At 37.8% G+C, this 19,850-nt stretch overlaps 1 protein-coding gene across 1 annotated transcript; it reads left to right on the plus strand.

The window, feature by feature from the left end:
- The first annotated feature begins 23 nt into the window (after positions 1 to 23).
- On the plus strand, positions 24 to 18,000 carry RAD17 (RAD17 checkpoint clamp loader component). Its single transcript, XM_082074801.1, has 16 exons — positions 24 to 203; positions 1,471 to 1,749; positions 2,841 to 2,924; positions 4,589 to 4,745; positions 5,224 to 5,360; positions 6,210 to 6,262; positions 6,356 to 6,481; positions 6,568 to 6,637; positions 7,269 to 7,380; positions 9,560 to 9,754; positions 10,965 to 11,044; positions 11,581 to 11,727; positions 12,224 to 12,373; positions 12,998 to 13,118; positions 14,447 to 14,504; positions 16,694 to 18,000. Exons 1-16 carry the CDS (start codon positions 171 to 173, stop codon positions 16,959 to 16,961), a joined length of 2,070 nt encoding a protein of 689 aa, XP_081930927.1. The 5' UTR covers positions 24 to 170; the 3' UTR covers positions 16,962 to 18,000.
- The last annotated feature ends 1,850 nt before the right edge of the window (positions 18,001 to 19,850 follow it).

Consider the following 19,850-nt stretch of genomic DNA (forward strand, 5'->3'; position numbering starts at 1 on the left):
GCTAAGAGACGCCGCAGGAGAAGGACCCCTGGGGAGTTCGGTGTGAGGGGGCGGCCCGGTGCTCAGTGGGTCCCGCCGCCGCCTCAGGCCGCCCGCCCGCTCCCCCGGCCGCGGGGCTCTCCCCTCAGGCCTGGCTGTCGCACGGCGGATGGGCCCCGCACGGGCTGAGGATGTCTGGAAGCTCCGCGGGAAGGCAGGCGGAGGTAGGCCGCGGGATCGGGGGTTGGGGACGGCCTGAGGGGCTCCGGGGCGCCGCACATCTGAGTTTTTTGCAGCTTCCGGGAGGAGTCCGGTGGCTCCGCTTAGCTGTATTTTTAGGCCCGTTAACGACTCCTTGATCGCTGCGTTGGCAGTTCCTCCTCACTTGCGCTTTTTCAGTGTGTAAGACGTTTATTTTCTTACTGGTGCGACGTGTGGAAAGAAAACCTCTTCACACGGTGGTATCCGGCCCGCTGGTAAATATGCAAATTCAACTAAAAATAGCTGTTGTCAGAATAACATAAGAAGCAAACCGTGCAGATACAAATCCTCTTCCCACTTGTTAGTGCCCCTTACTCTCAGGTAATCTCTTGCCTGTTAATGTTCTGTTGCCTTCGTTTCTAAGACATAAGCTGTAGAGTATTCACAGAACTTTTTTGGAGATGGTGTGTCTGTTCTGTTACTCCAGTTTTCTTGGAAGTCTGTTTCAGCTCGTAGCCTGTTACGGCTCCTGTGCGAAAAGGTTCTTGTGGGGCTGTTGGCAGCGGAGAGTGTATGACTGTTTGGATGTTACTTTGAGACTGTAGTTGGGCTGAAAAGTGGCTCTAGAGCGTAAGTTTCTACACCTGCCCCAGCAGGGTATTTCTTCAATCTAAAATTAAATGCTTGTAGCAGTTTCATTCCTTGTCACAGTCAGACGGACTTCTGACACATGGCGGTCTGATTCTACATCAGTCCGAGCTTCTTCACACAGCAAACAAGTAATAATGCTTGGCTTTATTGTGCCGCCAGAATAACTTCGTTGCCTCTTTCAAACTCTTAAACACAAATAACTGCATTGTAAGTAGAAAAAAACCAAAAAAAACCAGAACTAGAAAAGACACCACATACTGAAGACTCTATGGAGACAACATGAACAGGACCTTAATGTAAAACTGGTATAAGCTTATGCTATTTTTTCATTCTTATATCCATTTTAATTTTTCTTCTTTAATTTGAATGTGTGTTTGTAGAACTTTCAACTTGTTCTGATTTGCCAATTTGCTGCAAAATACTCTGTCACAACATGGAAGTTGTAGCTTTTTTTTAATACTGAAAAAGCATGCAGTTGACATGTTCAAAAAGCATTGTTGCTAACTAGTAGTATGCCTTTCAATGCTAATGAAACAATATGTTATTAAATACACTTGATAAAAATCTCCAGTTTTCTGGATACAACCGTACCAGGGGAGGAGGGTGCTACATTAATAGGAAATGTTTGTGTTTTACCAGGTATCAGATTGGTTGCCGCGTTCGTTTGATGACTTCTTTGGAAACACAGATATTTCTTCTAGCGCCATTCCTGTGAAGCCACTTGAAGTAAACTCTGGAAGAAACCAGCAGCAAAAGAAGAAGGAACTTTATTCAGTGCCAGAAAGTGGCAAAACCAAAGTTCTGCCCAAAAAAAGAGCAAAGCCATCTTCAGTAGATCTGCCCTGTAACAAGTCCAGACGAAACCAGAGCCAATCTCAAGATGAGCCATGGGTAGATAAATACAAACCTGAAACTCAGGTATGAGAGTTATTCTGATAATGTAGTAGTAATGTTATAGTGTAACATCTTGTACTTCTGTTCATAGTGTGTATTGGTCAGATTCTAAGTATATCTGAATTTATTAGGGCAGTGAAGTACTAGTTTGATTTATTCACTGTATGTGCTTAAGATTTTAATGAGCTATTTATCCACAGGAGGTGCACTTTTTCCCCCAGCCTTCCTGAGGAGATAAAGCTACCGATGAGCTCTCGTTTCCTGCCCATCCACTCCCCAACTTTTGAACCTGTTGCTGAACTTCAGCCAGATCTTACAGCTCCAAGTACTAGGAAAATCCAGAGCTAAAGAAAGGAGTGAGAACTGAGTTAGTGCACTCATTATGAGAAAGATAACAGAAATTATAATGCACGTTACTGGACAGCATTTGGTGTGTTCAGACTACTTGACTAACTGCAGTTTATGCCGTGTCTGGCTTGGTGCACCTTAGGTGTGACTTTGCAGGTGTGGGGTACTGTGGTACCTTAGGGCTTCCAGGAGAAAGGACTCAAATCTGTAGCAAACCTGTTTTCACTGGTTCTGCTCATGGAACAGCTTTTTCACAGCATGTTTCAAAGGTGTCAGCATGTGTGTTAACTGACTTCTAGCTTGTTGATGTAGGTAAATTATTGTAGTACTTGTAGTTTTATGTTTAAATATTTAATAGCTCATCGCTGGTGAGGAATTGAGTTACAAGTCTAGAAGGTGAATAAGCTGCACAAGATTTGCAGAAGTTCCAAAAATTTGTGTAATATTAGAGTCAGTAGAGACTAAAAAGTTCCGAGCCCAGCAATAGCTGTAGAGATTGTAATGTTGTCACTTTAGAAATTATAAATCGTTATTTCCCAGCTGCAAGCAGTGGAAAATTGGTTGTTTGGAGAAACAGGGTTGAATGATTATCATTAACGGTTGCACTTACCTCTACATAGCATAAATATATGTAACTGGAATAGACATGTACATGGCTGGTAATATTTTATATAGTCAGCATATATTCTGCTCTTGAATCTTGTCATTACAGTCTTAGAGACCAAGAGGTATACATATGAATTTAATATATTTTGATCTTGTTTTAGAGTGACCTTGCTGTGCAAAAGAAGAAAATTGAGGAAGTTGAAACTTGGTTAAAAAGGCACATATTTCAGAGACAGCCAAAGCAGGTAATCTTGCTAGAATTATCAGCTAGAGATATAAACCCGTATGAACGAGCTGGATTCAATTTTATTTAATTTCAGTGAGAAACTTCATGATTATATATTGTATTATAAGAAATCTGTTAAGAACATGGATTAGACCTTGTACTTTTCTTTTTATGGCTTATGCCGCTAAAAGGTGGATTATGTTTTTTTGCCCAGAAATACTATTTTCTAGCATCCATTAATTTCATATCTCTTCAGTGTGTGCTTGTAGCTACAGTTTATCTCCCACAGATTTATTTTAAGTATCTTGGCAAATTTCCAGTTGCACTGACTTGATATAAAGTGTTTTTAGCCTCTGGGGCCGGTATTATTCAATATATTCATTAACGATTTAGACGAGGGAATAGAGTGTACTATCAGCAAGTTTGCTGATGACACTAAGCTGGGAGGAGTGGCTGACACGCCAGAAGGCTGTGCTGCCATCCAGCGGGACCTGGACAGGCTGGAGAGTTGGGCGGGGAATAACCTAATGAAATTTAACAAGGGAAAGTGTAGAGTCCTGCATCTGGGCAGGAACAACCCCAGGTTCCAGTATAGGTTGGGAAATTCCATATTAGAGAGCAGTGTAGGGGAAAGGGACCTGGGGGTCCTGGTGGACAACAGGATGACCATGAACCAGCACTGTGCTCTTGTGGCCAGGAAGGCCAATGGCATCCTGGGGTGTATTAGAAGGGGGGTGGTTAGTAGATCGAGAGGGGTCCTCCTTCCCCTCTACTCCGCTCTGGTGAGACCACATCTGGAATATTGTGTCCAGTTCTGGGCCCCTCAGTTCAAGAAGGACAGGGAACTGCTGGAGAGGGTCCAGCGTAGGGCAACGAAGATGATTAAGGGAGTGGAGCATCTCCCTTATGAAGAAAGGCTGAGGGAGCCAGGTCTCTTTAGTTTGGAGAAGAGGAGACTGAGGGGTGACCTTATTAATGTTTATAAAGGGTGAGTGCCACGAGGATGGAGCCAGGCTCTTCTCGGTGGCAAACAATGATAGGACAAGGGGTAATGGGATCAAGCTCGAACACAAAAGGTTCCACTTAAATTTGAGGAAAAATTTCTTCTCAGTAAGGATGACAGAGCACTGGAACAGGCTGCCCAGGGGGGTTGTGGAGTCTCCTTCTCTGGAGACATTCAAAACCCGCCTGGACATGTTCCTGTGTGACCTCACCTGGGCGTTCCTGCTCCAGCAGGGGGATTGGACTAGATGATCTTTTGAGGTCCCTTCCAATCCCAAACATACTGTGATACTGTGATAAGAGGTATTCTATACAAATGCGTCATTTAGCAGTCTTGCCTAGTGCTTTTCAGACCTGATTCTCCAGTTCAGTATATGTTATGTTGGTAGTCTACATGGTGTGCTGTTAACAGGTACATTAAAAAACAAGAGTGAGGCTTTCAAGAGTTCGGGTCTAGCTTTTGATATCTGAATGTTCAACAGGTAAATAAATTCATAACACAAAATATTTAACTCAGTTTTTATTGGGAAAAGAGAATCATTACCAGGGAAACTATAGAAGAAATTAAGCTAATATTAATCTACAGCCAAATTTCAGTCTTTATTGTATTTATCTCATATTTATAATGTTGTGGGTTTAGTTGTTTTTTGTTTGTTTGTTTGTTTGTTTTTCCTGTGACAGGGTGGCTCTGTTTTACTGCTAACTGGTCCTCCTGGTTGTGGAAAGACTGCAACTATACAAATATTAGCAAAAGATCTTGGTGTTCAGGTGCAAGAATGGACCAATCCAGTATCTTTAGACTTTACAAAAGAAGACTTAAGAAATATGTTTGGCCATGGTAAGTATTTTAGTTTTTTTATTTTCTCTTCCAGTTTGGCTTTTCTTTTTTTTTTTTTTTGTGTATTTTGTATTTTTTAGTATTTTGTATCTCCGTCATGTATGAAGTCAGACCCACATCCATGTAAGCCAGATCTATAGTGTTTAACAAGAGTCTTTCTATTGCTTTTATCTGCAAAGGGATTAGATCTTTTTACAGTGTTTACAACAAAACAATTTGCAGTTCAAATCAGCATAGAGAGCTATGTAATAGCATGGATATCATTTGAGTCAATTGAATAAAAATAGGTAAGTCTGTCTTTGTCTGGGTCCTTTTAAAAGTTCTCTCGTATTTGTAACATGTTTGTCAAAGAACTTGGCTGCTGGTGTTCAGTGGCTACTATCAGAAAATAGCATGGGTGGGTTTTAGTTCTTGTTGGTATTTATATTTTACTTGGTATAATATAGAATAGATATTTTTAATTTGTTTTCTTTTTCAGACTCAAATTTTCATACGTTTCCGAGTCAGGCCCAAACAGCTCTCTTTCAAGATTTTCTATTAAGAGCAAATAAATATAACAAACTTCAGATGCTTGGGGAGTCCTCAGAAAATGATAAAAAGCTTATTCTTATTGAAGTAAGTAAAAACTTGTGAAGTCTTGTTTTGAAAACAATAACCTTTATTATAACACTGACATGCTAACTACCTTCAGCTGGTGGATTGGTGTCGCTGAAAGCTAGTCTGCTATACTGCACATGAGTTCTTTATTAGTTTTTGTGGCTCTGCAGCAGTCTAGAACCAAGTTTTACCTGTAGTTAAACTATATAAGCCAATAGGTGGAAATTGGAGACTAGTTTGTGTACAGTAATAAGTAACTGTATCAAAAAGTAGATCAAAACAGTACTGTATGATTAGCTTTTGAGAAATATATTTGCCTATAAACAGTAAGAGGGGAAAAACCCACTGTTCACGTTTCTTAAGGATGCAGAAGGGTGTAGAAGATACATGAGAATTAATGCAGTGAGACAGCATTTGAAATTTAGCATTCTCTGGTCTTGTGCAGGGGGTGTTATTAGGCCAGAGATGTGAATTCTGAGGGTTTGCAAGCCATAATGGGAGGGACAGAAGACTTTATTTTTTTATTCAGGAGTGTGTTTCAATAACATGTTCTTGTTGAGCTTTTTTTACTGACAGAGGAATTTTATGTTACGGCAGTGAAGTTGTCTGTAAACTTGCAAGAAAAAGAATAGATGAGACAAAAATTCTAGCTGAGTAACGTGATGTGCTGTAAAATTTAGGAAGCATGGTTTTCTTTGACTTATTTTCATAAAGTAACCCCAGTTATCTTCAGTGTTAGCTGCATTCAAATTTAGCTGTAAGTAATAATAAAAAATGTGTAGCAACATAGTGTGCCATAACAGTCAGTATGTGGGAGAGAATATTTACATCTGAATGTAATGACAGCTGTTCATTTGTTTTGAATAGGACATACCTAACCAATTCTATCGAGACCCCAGCAGTCTACATGAAATTCTCAGGTCAGTTGCAAATGAATTTTTAATAATTAGCTTTAGCCACTTACAGTAAACTGGAGTTTGATTCTCGTTATGTTTGTTTATGTTTCAATTTAGGAGATTTGTTCGTACAAGTAGATGTCCCCTTATATTTATAATCTCAGATAACTTCAGTGGAGACAGCAACCAGAGGCTGCTATTCCCAGCAGAAATTTTAGAGGAGTTGTGTATATCCAATATTAGGTAAGATCTTTTATCTCATTAAAGCTTGATTGAAATAAGTAAAAAAATGAGAAACTAATTATTTTTTCTTAAATGAAATTCAACAGTTTCAAGCCTATTGCACCAACAAATATGATGAAGGTTCTTAATCGAATAGCTGCAACAGAAGCTAGTATGGTAAGTTGTAAAACAGATAAATTCTGTGCAGTGCAGGATCAAAAGATTTCAGACTTCAATATCTGAAACATTTATATTGGATACTGTATTTGTTTGATGTTTGATAGCAGATGCTCACATCCCCTGAGAGCCCCCACCAATCCCCCCAACAGAAAACAAGGAACAAACTGGAAAGATGTGATTTTTAAGATTAGTTCCACTTGATTCTTGTCCAAGTCTTCAGAGTTACGTCTGGAAATTCTTCTGCCTGTTGCAGAAACTATGTATAAGAAACAAGTAATAGGAATAGAACTGATTTTTGTTGTATTCAGCAAGGCTAGAAGAGGTCATGAACCTAAATCCCTTGTTGTTCCTGAGCTCTATATCAAATACAACCAAGTCTGATATTGAGTGGAATCTTGCAAAGAATTATGTGCATCGTTCCCTTTACTGTTGCTATATAACGTGTCAATGTGCTTAAATGGATTAGATATTTTAAAGTTAGTGGTATTAAATAGTTTGAGCACATGATGGGTGCTTATGTAATCTGTTTATAGTGTGTGTTGGAGGCAGGTTCCCACAGACAGAATAATGTTCCAATACTCCTTTTCTTACATTTTCTTGGTACTTTGAATGTTACTTTTCTTTGTAGAACAGAGAAAAGAATTGTGCTCTTGATAGAACTTCTCTGGAGCTGCTTTGCAGAGGTTGCTCAGGTGATATAAGAAGTGCAATAAACAGTCTTCAGTTTTCTTCTATGAAAGGTAAATACCTACGATTTTGTTAAGTGAAAGACATTTTGACCATTTCTGCTGTAAAGGTACACTGTTCATTGTAGCAGTGCAGCTGGGTGAGCTGTGCAAAGCATTTTTGATATGCTGCTCTGGAGCAGGAATACAAGGCACAAAGTGGTTTGTGGTTTTGTTCTTGTTTTTTAAGCTGAAAGTGTTCCTTTTCATGACTGTTATATGTAGCCTGAAAACTGAGTAACATCTGCTATGTGTGTGTTGATGTAATTTTAATGAAATGCCTTATTTTCTTCTTGATATCTTTGCTGTTGGTGCTTGTTTACTGATCAAATGTTTTATGATGCAACCTTAACTAGAAAGGGTTATTTTTATTGCTTAGTTTTCTACACTTCTCCGTGTCCTTATCTCTACCCTTGGAGCATTTCTCAAGTAACTTGTTGACTTTATATATGGCACTTCTGTAATGATTGATTTTGCTTTGGAGTTTCCTAAACTGTTGGTAAATTGAAAAGCTGTGAGGTGGCATGACCTACTGTGAAGTTATTGAGCACATTATGGAAAAATTTGAGGCTCAGTGTTGTAGTAGTTTTCAAAGTACTTGGTTGGACAATGCTCAAATCAGACTTAATATGGGATTATGTTCCAACATGGAAAGAAAACAGGAAGCATTGGAAGTCAGTAATTGTTAAGAAACAGATGTATGTGAGTTACATAATCAGAATTTTTATAAGCAGCGTTCTGGCATGTGTAGTTCATTCTAAGAACTGTTAAATGGTGCCAACATTCAACCTAGAAATAAGGAAGCGAATTCAGTCAGCAGTTGTGTTCTGCTGTGTGTTCTAAAGCTAGCAATGATTTTCTCGCTTTTACTCATTTTCCCTCCCATCCACCTTGCAAATAGAAAATGTGCTCATGGAATACAGGATTAAAGGTAGTTCCAAGTCCTTATTCTAAGAATGTAGTTTGAGTTTTAGAGTATATTGAAACTAACTTAGCTGTTTGAAATCACATGAGGGACAGAGTCAAGTTTCTTAGTTTAATTTGCAAACATGGAAACTAAATTATTCTGATGTTGTCTTCTAGTAAACTCAGTTTGCAGTAGCTCACTGCTGGATGCCAAGCAGTTTCTATGTACAGCAGAAAATCTAAATAGTCTTAAAATTACCATCTTGATTAATTTTTATTAAATTACCTTGGAAATATAAAAACATGAGGGTTAGAGAGAGAACTTGCGAGAAAACAAAGGCATATGGCTTGACAGCTTCTGCATGTGACATCTGAGAATAATGTACTCAAGTCATACCACACTGAACATTCTCTTCCCGCATTTTCTCTAACAGACTGAGAAAAGGTGCCTTCATATTGAATAGAAATTTTTCAGTTTTTCAGGTATTTCAGTTAGGTAAATTATTGTCAGCCAGTGATATTTTTTAAGTGTTTTTGAAACCTCATCTCCTTGTTGATCTTCTGACAACACAGTAATAGTTTTTATATATAGAATTTTTTTCATCACTTGCGTATGTGTGTAAATACAAGCAATACATTCACTTTGGTAATATTAGTGGGTAAAATGGATCCATGGTAGTCATGGGAGAAGAGAAAGGTAAATAGTTAAAAGATAAGTTATCTTAGTTTGATAGGGAACATTCACCTGCCCCTAAATCAAATTGTGGGTGAAAGTTTTTGAGTTTCAAATTAGAGTAGAAGAAGGGTTTTATTCTTTGGAGCTCTAAACATTATGGAAATTAGTAGGCTGTTGTTGTTGGAAGAGTCACCTAAATTTTTCTTTTAGGCCTCATATTTGAGTGGGAGTATTGTACAAATAATGCAAATAGAAAATAAATTGATAAGTGAACAGAATGTAACTTAAATATAATTTATGTGTATTTGCACTTGACCTTGTTAAAAATTTCTTCTTTATATGCATCAGAAATAGAATGAATGAGCAAGAACGCTGGCTTTTTTAAAAGACACATACTATTCAAAAAAGTATGTGGCACCTTAGCTGTGGAATGAAGCATGCTAGTTTAGGTGACTGGTTAGTGCCCTTATTTAAATAACCTTTTTTTGTTTGCTTGTTTTTTTTTTTTTTTTTTTTTTTTTTTTTTCCCAAACATTAGCAGTAGCAATAAAATAGAAAATGTTTTTAGATTCATGTGTGTTATCCTGACTGTATTTTTGCTTTTATTGACAGACTGCTCGTTGGAGGAGGAGTTTTGGTCAAGGAAGAAAAGGAGCTCCACACTAAAATGTAAAGTGTCAACAGTATCTAAAGTAGGAAAGAAAAGTAAATCCGATACTTCAGAAGACAAGGAGATACAAGCTATTGGTGGCAAAGATGCTTCCATCTTTCTTTTCCATGCTCTGGGGAAAATAATTTACTGCAAAAGTAAGAAAACTGACTTAGTTTTCCTTTCAATGGGCAAAGTATGTCAGCTGCTAATAGCAATATTTGCTAAAATAAGGCTTAAGAGTGAGCTTTAATTCACGTTTGGTCATTAGTAACAGTATAAAAACTGTAATAAAAGTTTGTAGTAGCTGTGATTGCAGCTGTCTGTATCTATTAGGTAAATAAACATTAAGATGTACTATAGGTATGTAATAAAATTACATAACTCTAGTTGCATTAGGTCCACGTGCTCTCATGCACACAAAGCTAGACAGGTAGCCACCACATTTGTTGCTTTCTACAAAAGCAAATTTTGGTTTTGTGCAGAATTACATGTTGTTGTATAGTTACATTCCATCCTCATCTGTATTCCTAGAGGTTACAGAACAGCCCTGCTGCCTCACAGCTATTGCCTCCCTTGTTTATGTGTATGAGTTTGACTCTTTCTGCTGTCTTTTCCTCCTTTTTTATCTCAACTTTTTTTTTCCCTTTAGCAGACATATGTGCTTTCTCCTTTCTGACTTTAAAACCTCTTCCACTCCTCTGTTGTACTCTCCCCTTTCCACCTCACCAAAATACTTCCCACCTTACTACTACGGAAAGTTGTGCCTTTTATATACTCAGATTCTGTAAATCTAGGAAATCTATCTGCTCCCTGTGTGTGATTACCGTACTGTTTTTTTAACATCTAAAAACTATAATTGATAACCATTGGGAACTTATTAAACTGCTGCTATCTGCACTCTGCTAAATCAGGATCCAGAATGCAATTGGCTGTCTGCATTTTGGTAACAATTCACAATATCTGTTCCAAAATCAACTGAGGAGAAATAGTGAGATGAGGGAATATGAAAATAATTAGATGAAATCTGTAATGTGAAGTGTAATTAACTAATTACATGTTGTTGACAGTGTAATATTGACTATATCATTAAGTACTTGTGCTTGCCTCAAGAGCTTTCTGGGAACTGAAAGTGGTGTAATCTGGTTGCTGGTGGACTTGACAGTTGCTAAAAAGATGCTCAGTATATGTGAAAATTACTGTTCATGCAGTTACACATCTCTGTTCTTGCTCTTTTCTAATTTTTATTCTAATTTTGAATATTTAATCTAGAACATGTGTATTTTTCTTCTGTCTTTTTTGCTTCTGTGCAGAAATGTAACAACATTTCTAATGCTAAAAGACTAAAGATTGTAAAATCCTTTGTAGGAGATCCAGTGTCAGAATTTCCTCAGCTGCCTGCTCACTTATCAGAATACCATCGAGACACCTTGCTTATTCAGCCTGAGGTACATCTGCAGTGAAAAAAACAAACCAAACTCTTCAGTGATTGATGCAAATTCTCAAGCACAGTGGTTTTGTCACTGGTCTTTGTATATACATATTCAGTCTGTCTTAATTTATAGAATAATCTCGAAGGGACCTCCAGAGGCAGATTAAGTTTCCAGGCTCTTGATCTGTTGAGTTTCGAGCATCTCCAGGCATAGAAATTCTCTCACCTCACTGACAGACTTGTGGAAGGTAGACTTTACCTTGCTGCAGCCTGTGGCTGTTACCTCTCATCCTTTTGCTGTGTGTTGCCAAGAGGGGTCTGAGTTCATCTTTCTGTAACCACCAATTGAGAGAGTTGAAGACAACGGTGGTTTCTGTGCCTCCATCCCCACCATTAGCCTTCTATGCAAGCAAACCCACCTCCCTTTGTATATAAGCATCACTTTGCAGATTGTGTCTGACAGCTCCCTAACTATCTAAATGTATCATAACTTTTATAGCATGCTTTTCTTTATACACTGTGTAAAACTTGAACTTTTTTTTTTCCTAATAGGATATAGTGGAAAAATCGCATATGTCTGGAAGCATGTTTAATTTATACCTTCACCAGAACTATGTAGACTTTTTTTCTGATATAGATGATGTAGTGAGAGCCAGTGAATATTTGAGCACTGCTGACGTCCTTTGTAGTAACTGGAGTGTAAGTGTTATCTTTTTATACACACTTTTTCTTTTATTTTTTTAATACTCTGACATTAAGCTTCTGACTTTTTCTTTAAGTGTTTATGAATGGTACAAAGCAATTTTCTTACAACTCGGTAAGAATGAAGCTGTATCAATTCAAACTCGCAGTATAGGTGACAGTGACTTGTTAATGCTAAAGTACATAAAATACGGAAGAGATGCAAGTCCAGCTTCTGTCATTATTTCATTATAATGGGTTGTAGTGTTTGTAAAATATCCTACAAAGTATTTTTAAGTTGAACACATGCTAAAAATATTTTGGAGCCTGTATGCCTTTTCCCTGCAGTAACTGAGCTAGCTTTTTCTTTCAGCCGCTTTGAGTGAAAGTTTCACAGTAATCTGAATGTATTCTGAGCGCGTCATGTCACTGCAATTACAGAGTGTGTTTTAATTCAGATGAGACATGCTGTACAGAGACTTGGAGTTCACATAATGCGTGATTTCTCTCTCAGACACGGCTTGTAATGGAAAAATACAGTGCGTCTGTGGCTACCCGAGGGGTGATACATTCAAATACATCCAGAGCCTTTGCCCACCAGCAGGGAGGAGGGATGGGGTTCCGGCCTTTGCATAAACCCCAGTGGTTCTTTATCAATAAAAAGGTAAATGCTTGACTTTTTTTTTTTGTTGTTATTGTTTGGTTTTTGTTTGTCTCTTTTTTTTTTGTTTTGTTTTGTTTTGTTTGTTTTTTTGCCTTTTTGTTTTGTAAGATATAACACTTGAGTAGTATAGGTGAGATTTTTCTCACAGTGCTAAACTTGTCAAATATCCTATTTTGATAGAAGCTACTTCTAAAAGCAGTTACTCGAAGAGTTGTGTTTGAATTATTCCTTTAATGGAAAAATAAATTGGAGTTCTCTGACAAAGTCTGATTCTTGTACCCAAGTTGGCATACTGCTGGGAGAGTCTTAATCCTGAGTTAATGGAGACACTGTTAGCGTTGAAATACTAGTAAATATTCCTAAAAGTAAATTTTAAGGTTTTGTGCACTTCAAACCACATTAAATTGTTGTGTAAGTTTAACAACAGTAAAGGAATTAATCATTTTTATGATCTCTGTATGTAACTTGGCACTGCTTATCTTTTTTCTGGTCTAATTTTTCAGTAGCTTCCATACAGTATTCAGCAGGCAAGAAGAAAGTCTGTCTTTTGTGCTACAGAATATCCATGTTAATAATAATTTACCAGTTTTTTACTTATGTTTCTTTTTGCCCCAACTCTTACAGTATCAAGAAAACTGCCTTGCTGCAAAATCTCTCTTCTCAAGCTTCTGTTTACCACCTGAGTGTCTTCAGACAGAGCTATTGCCTTATCTTGCTATGTTAGCAAATCCAATGAGAAACCAAGGTAAGATGGGTCTATCTCTTGATCTTGGACACTTTTTTTTGTAATTAAAGCATACTGAAAAATTTTGTAAACCAAAATGTCAATGCTATCTGTGCTTTTGCCTCAGTAAATAAATACTTACAGTAAAATGCATATTGCTGATACCCAAAAATGTTCCTAGTACCACAGCCAAAATTAAAGCTGTCCTGCAAGGTTTGAAACAACATCAAGGACATGTAAAAGACTCACATAACTGAAATAATTAAAATAAGCGTCTCCCTTGGCAGAAGTGAGGTGTATATGATGCTTTATAAATCTTTAAGATGGGGTCCTCAAGTTGGAGTATTTTTTTGGAGTATTTTTTTTTTTTACTGTGTGGATTTATGGTATCTCTGTACTTTGAAATTTCATTATGTGCCCCTTTCACTCAGTTTGTTAAGGTCCTTGCACAGATTTTCTCTCTGCCCACATCCTTAATAGCCTAACAGGGCAGCACTGGCAAACTTACTCATCTCACTTCACCCCTCTTTTCCACATGGTTATGTTTAAGAATGTGCTGGATAGCCACGTCCTAGCACAGATTTCTGCAGAACTGTATTGGTGAATCTATTCCATTGAAGGAGTCAACCATTACCTCATAGCCCTTTTCCCATTTCCTATTCATTAGTTATTTATCAGACTTAACTAATTACATTGTTATTTTAGGCTTAGGGCTTCTTTTAAAAGCCCCTTTGCTGAGAAGACTTTTGGAAACCTAGCAGGCAATATTAACTAGATCTTGATTGCTTACTGATCCCTTTCCAGTAACATCAATAGACTTAAAAGGCTTTAAAAAGCATTTCACAGGTAAACAAAAATCCAGGTTTGCAGTGCATTTGTGTAACCCGAGTTAATCCATTAGCAGGCAGTTCATAAGGAAAATTAACTTTGAATGGTACATCATCCAAAAATTACTGTTTACACAGCTGGATCACTTATGCTCTGTTAGTTACTTCTAATAAAAGGTTTTATGTCTTAACCAAGACCTTGACATCAGGACAAATTCATTTTGTAGGCTATGGAATAATAACTCTGCATTATAATACACGGTTGATGAATGTCAGGTTTGCGTGGTTTATTTTTTTTATTTTTATTATTTATGTGTAGGCAATCTGTATATATGTTACGGTAATGTGGCAGTTCAGAAAAAAAAAACCATGTAGATGTGTGCACAGTGTTTTGGTTTACAAAATATTGCAAATAATACAGGTATACTTGACTTAATTTATGAAATATTCGCGTTTTGGTATGTTTAATTGTATGTGCATTATGATCTACCCAATATGATACTGGTGATTCTTTGTTCTTAGCTCAGATCGCTTTTATCCAAGACGTTGGGAGGCTACCACTGAAAAGACATTTTGGGAGGTAAACTTAACTTCTGTCTTTTCTCAACGAAAGTAAGACTTTATTTCTTAATATACTGAGGAGGAGAACCATTTTATAGAGAAACATCTTCAATGTACATCTATGATGTGACATTTTCCCTCACTTGCAGCAGGATAATTTTATATTTTTCCTTTTAAAACTTTTTCCAGTTGAAGTCTATTTATCATTACAATGTTAATAACAACATTTTAATTGTAGTCTTATTTTTGACCCTTGTTTAGCTTTCTTTTCTGTGCCCCAAATAATAGCTCTGTCCTGGACATACCTATATTTCTCCTGTGCATTATCTGAATAAAGTATTTTACAATCAAGAACATTTACGTGAGAATAAAACTGGATTGATTCAAAGACTATAGCGCGCTTTGCCTATTGTTTATCATGACATAAAACATTTATCTGGAAGCTTGATAGAACATTCTGTGATCACGTGTATGTTAGTTAGAGGTGTAAAAAATAAAGTATAATTGAAAATTATTCTTATTTCCTTGGAAGCAGCTGTGTATCTGTGGAACTACAAAATAATGAGTGCTTCCTCTGAAATTAGATAGCAGCACTGATTTTTATTTTGTGGAATTTTTGCCTTTTGGACTACTTAAAGTAAACCTTTGTTTAGAATGCATTTTAGAAATAAAACTATATGCTGAAGTTGTTCTGTCTTGGATGATAAATACTGACAAAATACTTTTTATTTCAACAGGGAGACTGTAGTGCTCTGCTTATAGATTGTGTAGTGATTGTGGGGTGACGTGGCATAATATGTTATGTTGTGACTCTAGTGAGCCTCTGAATCACAGGCATTATTTAAACCAGTAGGACCTCAGTTATATTTCTTTAACTTTGATATCTCTAAAATAAAAGCTTTAAGTGTGTTCTTCTCATAAAGGATCACAGTTAGCTGGAATGAAACTTAACATTTTCAACGCTTAACCAAGAGAGAAATTGTTAGGGCATCTGACAAAGCATCTTGTGTTTATCACTGTGTTATTGCTGTCTGGGTTTAACTATGAAGCACCGGCCTGTAAGGTAAAAGCTGTGTTACCCAAGAACCACCTTGTTGCACAACATCGTATTAAAAGCCATTTTGGTTGCTTATTAGGAAGAAAAAAGCCCACATCCCTAACTGGTGCACTTTTTGCAATCTCCTTAGTCTAAGACAAAATGTTTGTAACTTTATGAATTGATTATAGACTGTCTTATGCCACTAACTTGTCTGCAGTGTACCTTTAAATATTGGTAGACATTTTGTATCTACATTAATAAGTTGAGTGTGTGTCATTTAGAGTTTTATCTGAGCAGTAACTTTATCCTGAAAACATGGTAATCCTTTTTCACTTGGTCACTATTTTGGAAAAGAAGTAGAGAGAAATGTAGGCATTTTAGTAAAGTTTTGTGCCCTCCAGGAATCCTAAATGAAAATAACTTGTTTTGTGTTATTAAGCAGTCCTTAAAATAACTTATGTGCAGCTGTTTCAATGGAAATATGAATATTTTGTTTATTTTCTGTTATATTTATTAACGGAATGGGAATGGTACTGTAGTAAGAAAACGAACATTGAGGAGAGTGCATGGTATTTGATCAGCTGGCCTTGGTGTCAGGATGAGTTTTTGTCAATAACTCTGTAAGTTCTTGTTTTATTACTTATTATTTTATTTTATGATTTTATTATTCCCATGTAAAGTGGGAAAAACAATAAAGGAGCATTGGTAACATACTGATACAGAGATGGTAGAAAGACCGAGAAGTCCAAATAGAAAAGAAATAATAAAATATAAAGATTTATTTTCCACCACCTTTTTTTGTTTTTCTTTTAATGTGCCTATTTCAGGCTAAACTGCTTCCTGTCCTAAAGGATTTCAGTTTTGCTTGGAAAAGGTCTCATGCACCGTGGGCTGCTGTCGGTAGGTTAACGGTTAGCAGTTCATGAGTGTGAGGAAAGCTCACCAAACCCACTGTCACAGTAACTAAGAAGCTTCCAGCACCGCGATGGGTGCAGAGCACAAAGAGGACCTGGTGTTCCCCTGTTGCTGCAGTGTGAGGCTGTGTGGGTCAGTCGAATGTGGGAGCTGCTTGGCACCAGTGAAGAGGGGTGACTTGTGTGGTATTACAGCTTCTACGTGAGAGAGCAGGCGTTTTTTGGTGGTAACTTCCTGTTGCAATATTTTTACAGGTTAAAGCTTGAAACGCTTACTGATAAAGACCCTGGGATACCAGACTTACTTGTCAGCTGTGAGGGGGACCAAGCCGATGTGCTTGCTGTGGAGACGGCTGTGCAGATGGAGAAAGCCAGAAGGAATGAGAATGAATCGGATGGGTTCCCTCTCTCCTCCAGCCAGTGCAGTGGGAGTGAGCTGCCCTGCAGCCAGCCTCAGCCTGTTGCAGCCCAAGCAATCATGGAGGAGGACGAATTAAAAATAGAGGAATATGATAGTGACTGAGTACAACAAAATATCAACCACTGACTTGCCTGAATAGATTAATCGGCCACTCTTTGCTAAAGAGACCGTGGCCTGCACAAAAGTACCACCTGAGATACTTAGGTGGGCTAGGAGGCCAAGTCTGAACATGCTGTGTCAGCATCAAGAAAGCTCTTCTCAACTTCCTCTTAACTTTGGAGGATGAGATTTGAGCTGAATACTGAAGCTATTCCTTGCCTCTCCTGAGCCATGAAATAATCTATATTGATAAAAAGGGGATAATAAACGATGACTGAAATTAGTGTGAGACTGTAGATATGCAGTGTCACTCTTTAAGTTATTTTTATTTTTTACACATTTTAATTTACTTTCCAATTGTGTGTTCGCTGAGTACACATTTGATAAGTTGTCAGCATTTGAAGGCTTTATTAAAATTCATACCTTCAAAAAAGTTGCTGTTTGGAAGCTTGGCCCTTCTAAAAGAAGAGACTGAAGTGTACATGTAAAAAGTTTGATATCCTGTACTGATCATGTAAATAAAACTACTGTATTAATACTGTTTTGGTTTTGCCACATTTTTATGTGTTTGTAAGTTGAACATATGTTGCACAACAGATTATTTTGGATTCCTTTTTAAAAGATATTTTCATAATTTATGGAGGGGAAAATACAGCAATCAAGCATAAGCCCTTCTCAGGCTTTGTGTTCTGTAGGAAGTTAATGGTGTAGTGTGTGTTTTTTTTCTCCTTAAATTGCAGTTGTGGTGGGGGAAAGAATAACCCTGGATTGGGTAACTGACAAGTGAGAAGGATGTTGTGGTTGTCCGAATAGACTGTTTAATACTTCAGCTTTTTTCTGTAACTGACATCAGTCCACACAGATCAATCTTAGTACCTTGCTGTGGTGAGTGATACCACAGGAATAAGGAAAAAAACGAACAACTTTGTGTAATGTATGTTTGCATTTCTATATTGCTTATCTCCAAAGTTTAGTAGAAGAAATATGCATTTATCCACCATAATTTTGGAATTAATACCATTATTAAAAAGTTCAGATTTGTCATTTCATAAGAGAGAAGTGTAGTCTTTCCATCTATAGTTCTCTTTTAATTTTGAAGAGTCAAACTTGTCCCTTAATTCTTAAATTAAGTTGGAGCTATACTCATTACAGCAAAATAAGTGGTTTTGGCTGTTGGTGCCCCTTAGCACCTTTCCCCCTCTCTGGGTGCTTTGGGTGGGGTGATGCTACTCATGCCTTCTGCCATCGTGTGTCACTGAAACACTGATTGACCCCTTGCGCTCCTGGGGGCTCCTGGTGCAAATGACATTACAGCATTAAATATGGATTTATACCTTGCAAGCTAAAGGGAGAACCAAATGAGTGTCCTCAGAAAATAATTTGGTAGGCTTTAAGAACCCTTCAGGAAGGTGAGGTTATGGGAATCACGGATAGTGACCTTGATTTATCCTTTGGGACAGAAAATGTGCCTGCATATTCACAGAGGAGTCAGAAGTGTTTTATACAGCAGCTGCAACACAAGGACATTGTGAGGAATTGCTCTGATATGGTTGCATCTAGAAAGGGGCAGAACACGTGGATTCCCAGCTATAGCGAAGGGTATATTTTGATGAAAAAACCCTTGTTATAAAGTGTTAGGGAAGGAAGGTCTGAGCCTTTCCTGAGGCTTGGCATTTCCAAGCATGCCGGATGCTGCCTTTGAGTGGAGTCTCAAGCTCCTCATCTGCCATGTCCTTTTGGTCCTTCTCTAAGAGATGTGTAAAACAAGTGTCTTAACAAAGTGTGTTTGTTTTCCATTTTCTTCTCCTCCCATCTCTGTGATCAATCATCTGTAATTCATATCTAATGGAGATTTCATTGGATTTTTAACGAGAGTAAACCTCCTGTAAAAAATACAGGCCCCTGGTACTCCAGAAGGCACTTTTCAAATCATACAGCTTCTCAAAAATGAGAATTTGATCATATACATCCACTGCCAGCAACAAAATAATTGAGTATTTGATCCTCTGAGGCCGGTGTTTCCATATGTCTCCTTTAGTCAAAACTGAGATTGCTGTCCCACCTTCCTTAACTGATGGCCCACGCAGGTGCTGTGCGGCAGGTTTGTCTTCTAATAATTGCAATTTCTCAGGATTCAGTTTTACCACAGAGAGTAGCAGTGTTTATGCACAAAAGAGGCTACAGGAAATCTTACTTGGGATAACTGCTGTGAGAGAGAGCATCCACACGGCTAAGTGAAAAGGTGCCACATCCAAAGTCGGTGCCTTGAGTTAGTTCGTGCTGGTTGTTGATTTTATTCTCATTACACCGATCTAGACATGAATTAGTGCAGCCCCCAGATTGCCTTGTTGACTTGCAATGAATAAAGTGGTGAACTCTCTCATGTCCTGCAGAAGGGTCAAGCCACAGAAATCCATCATTGTGACCATGACCGCGAACTGCTCTGTAATCTCTGTAAGCCCAGACGACTTCTCGCTTCTGCACACAAACAAATAATAAAACACAGCCCTGGACAAAAGAGTTCATGGTTTAAATGAAGATAAAAAGAGGCTTGTGAAGGTGTTTTACAAGGTTTGCTGAGGTATCCAAAAGCACAGGTAAGAATTTCTAAAAGCAGAGTGTCATGGTTTATTGCTGTGTTAAATGAGACTTCCAAACCAAGTGTGAACTGCGGAAGGAAAACTCTCTGTTACCACCCAGGAACATCAGAAAAGAGGTTTAGGAAAGATATGGCAAAAAAAGGGAATTATTTACCCTTATGTCCAATGTCTTTTCACTGAGAAATAAAGTGAAGCATCATTTTTGTTCCTCCCCCCTCATCGCCCCTGCAGTGTTTTCAGCATGAGGAAATGCAGCTTTTAGCACAGCACATCCAAGTTCCCCATCATTTCA

Source organism: Streptopelia decaocto (genome assembly GCF_964273445.1).
Source record: "Streptopelia decaocto genome assembly, chromosome: Z".
Lineage (NCBI taxonomy): Eukaryota > Metazoa > Chordata > Aves > Columbiformes > Columbidae > Streptopelia > Streptopelia decaocto.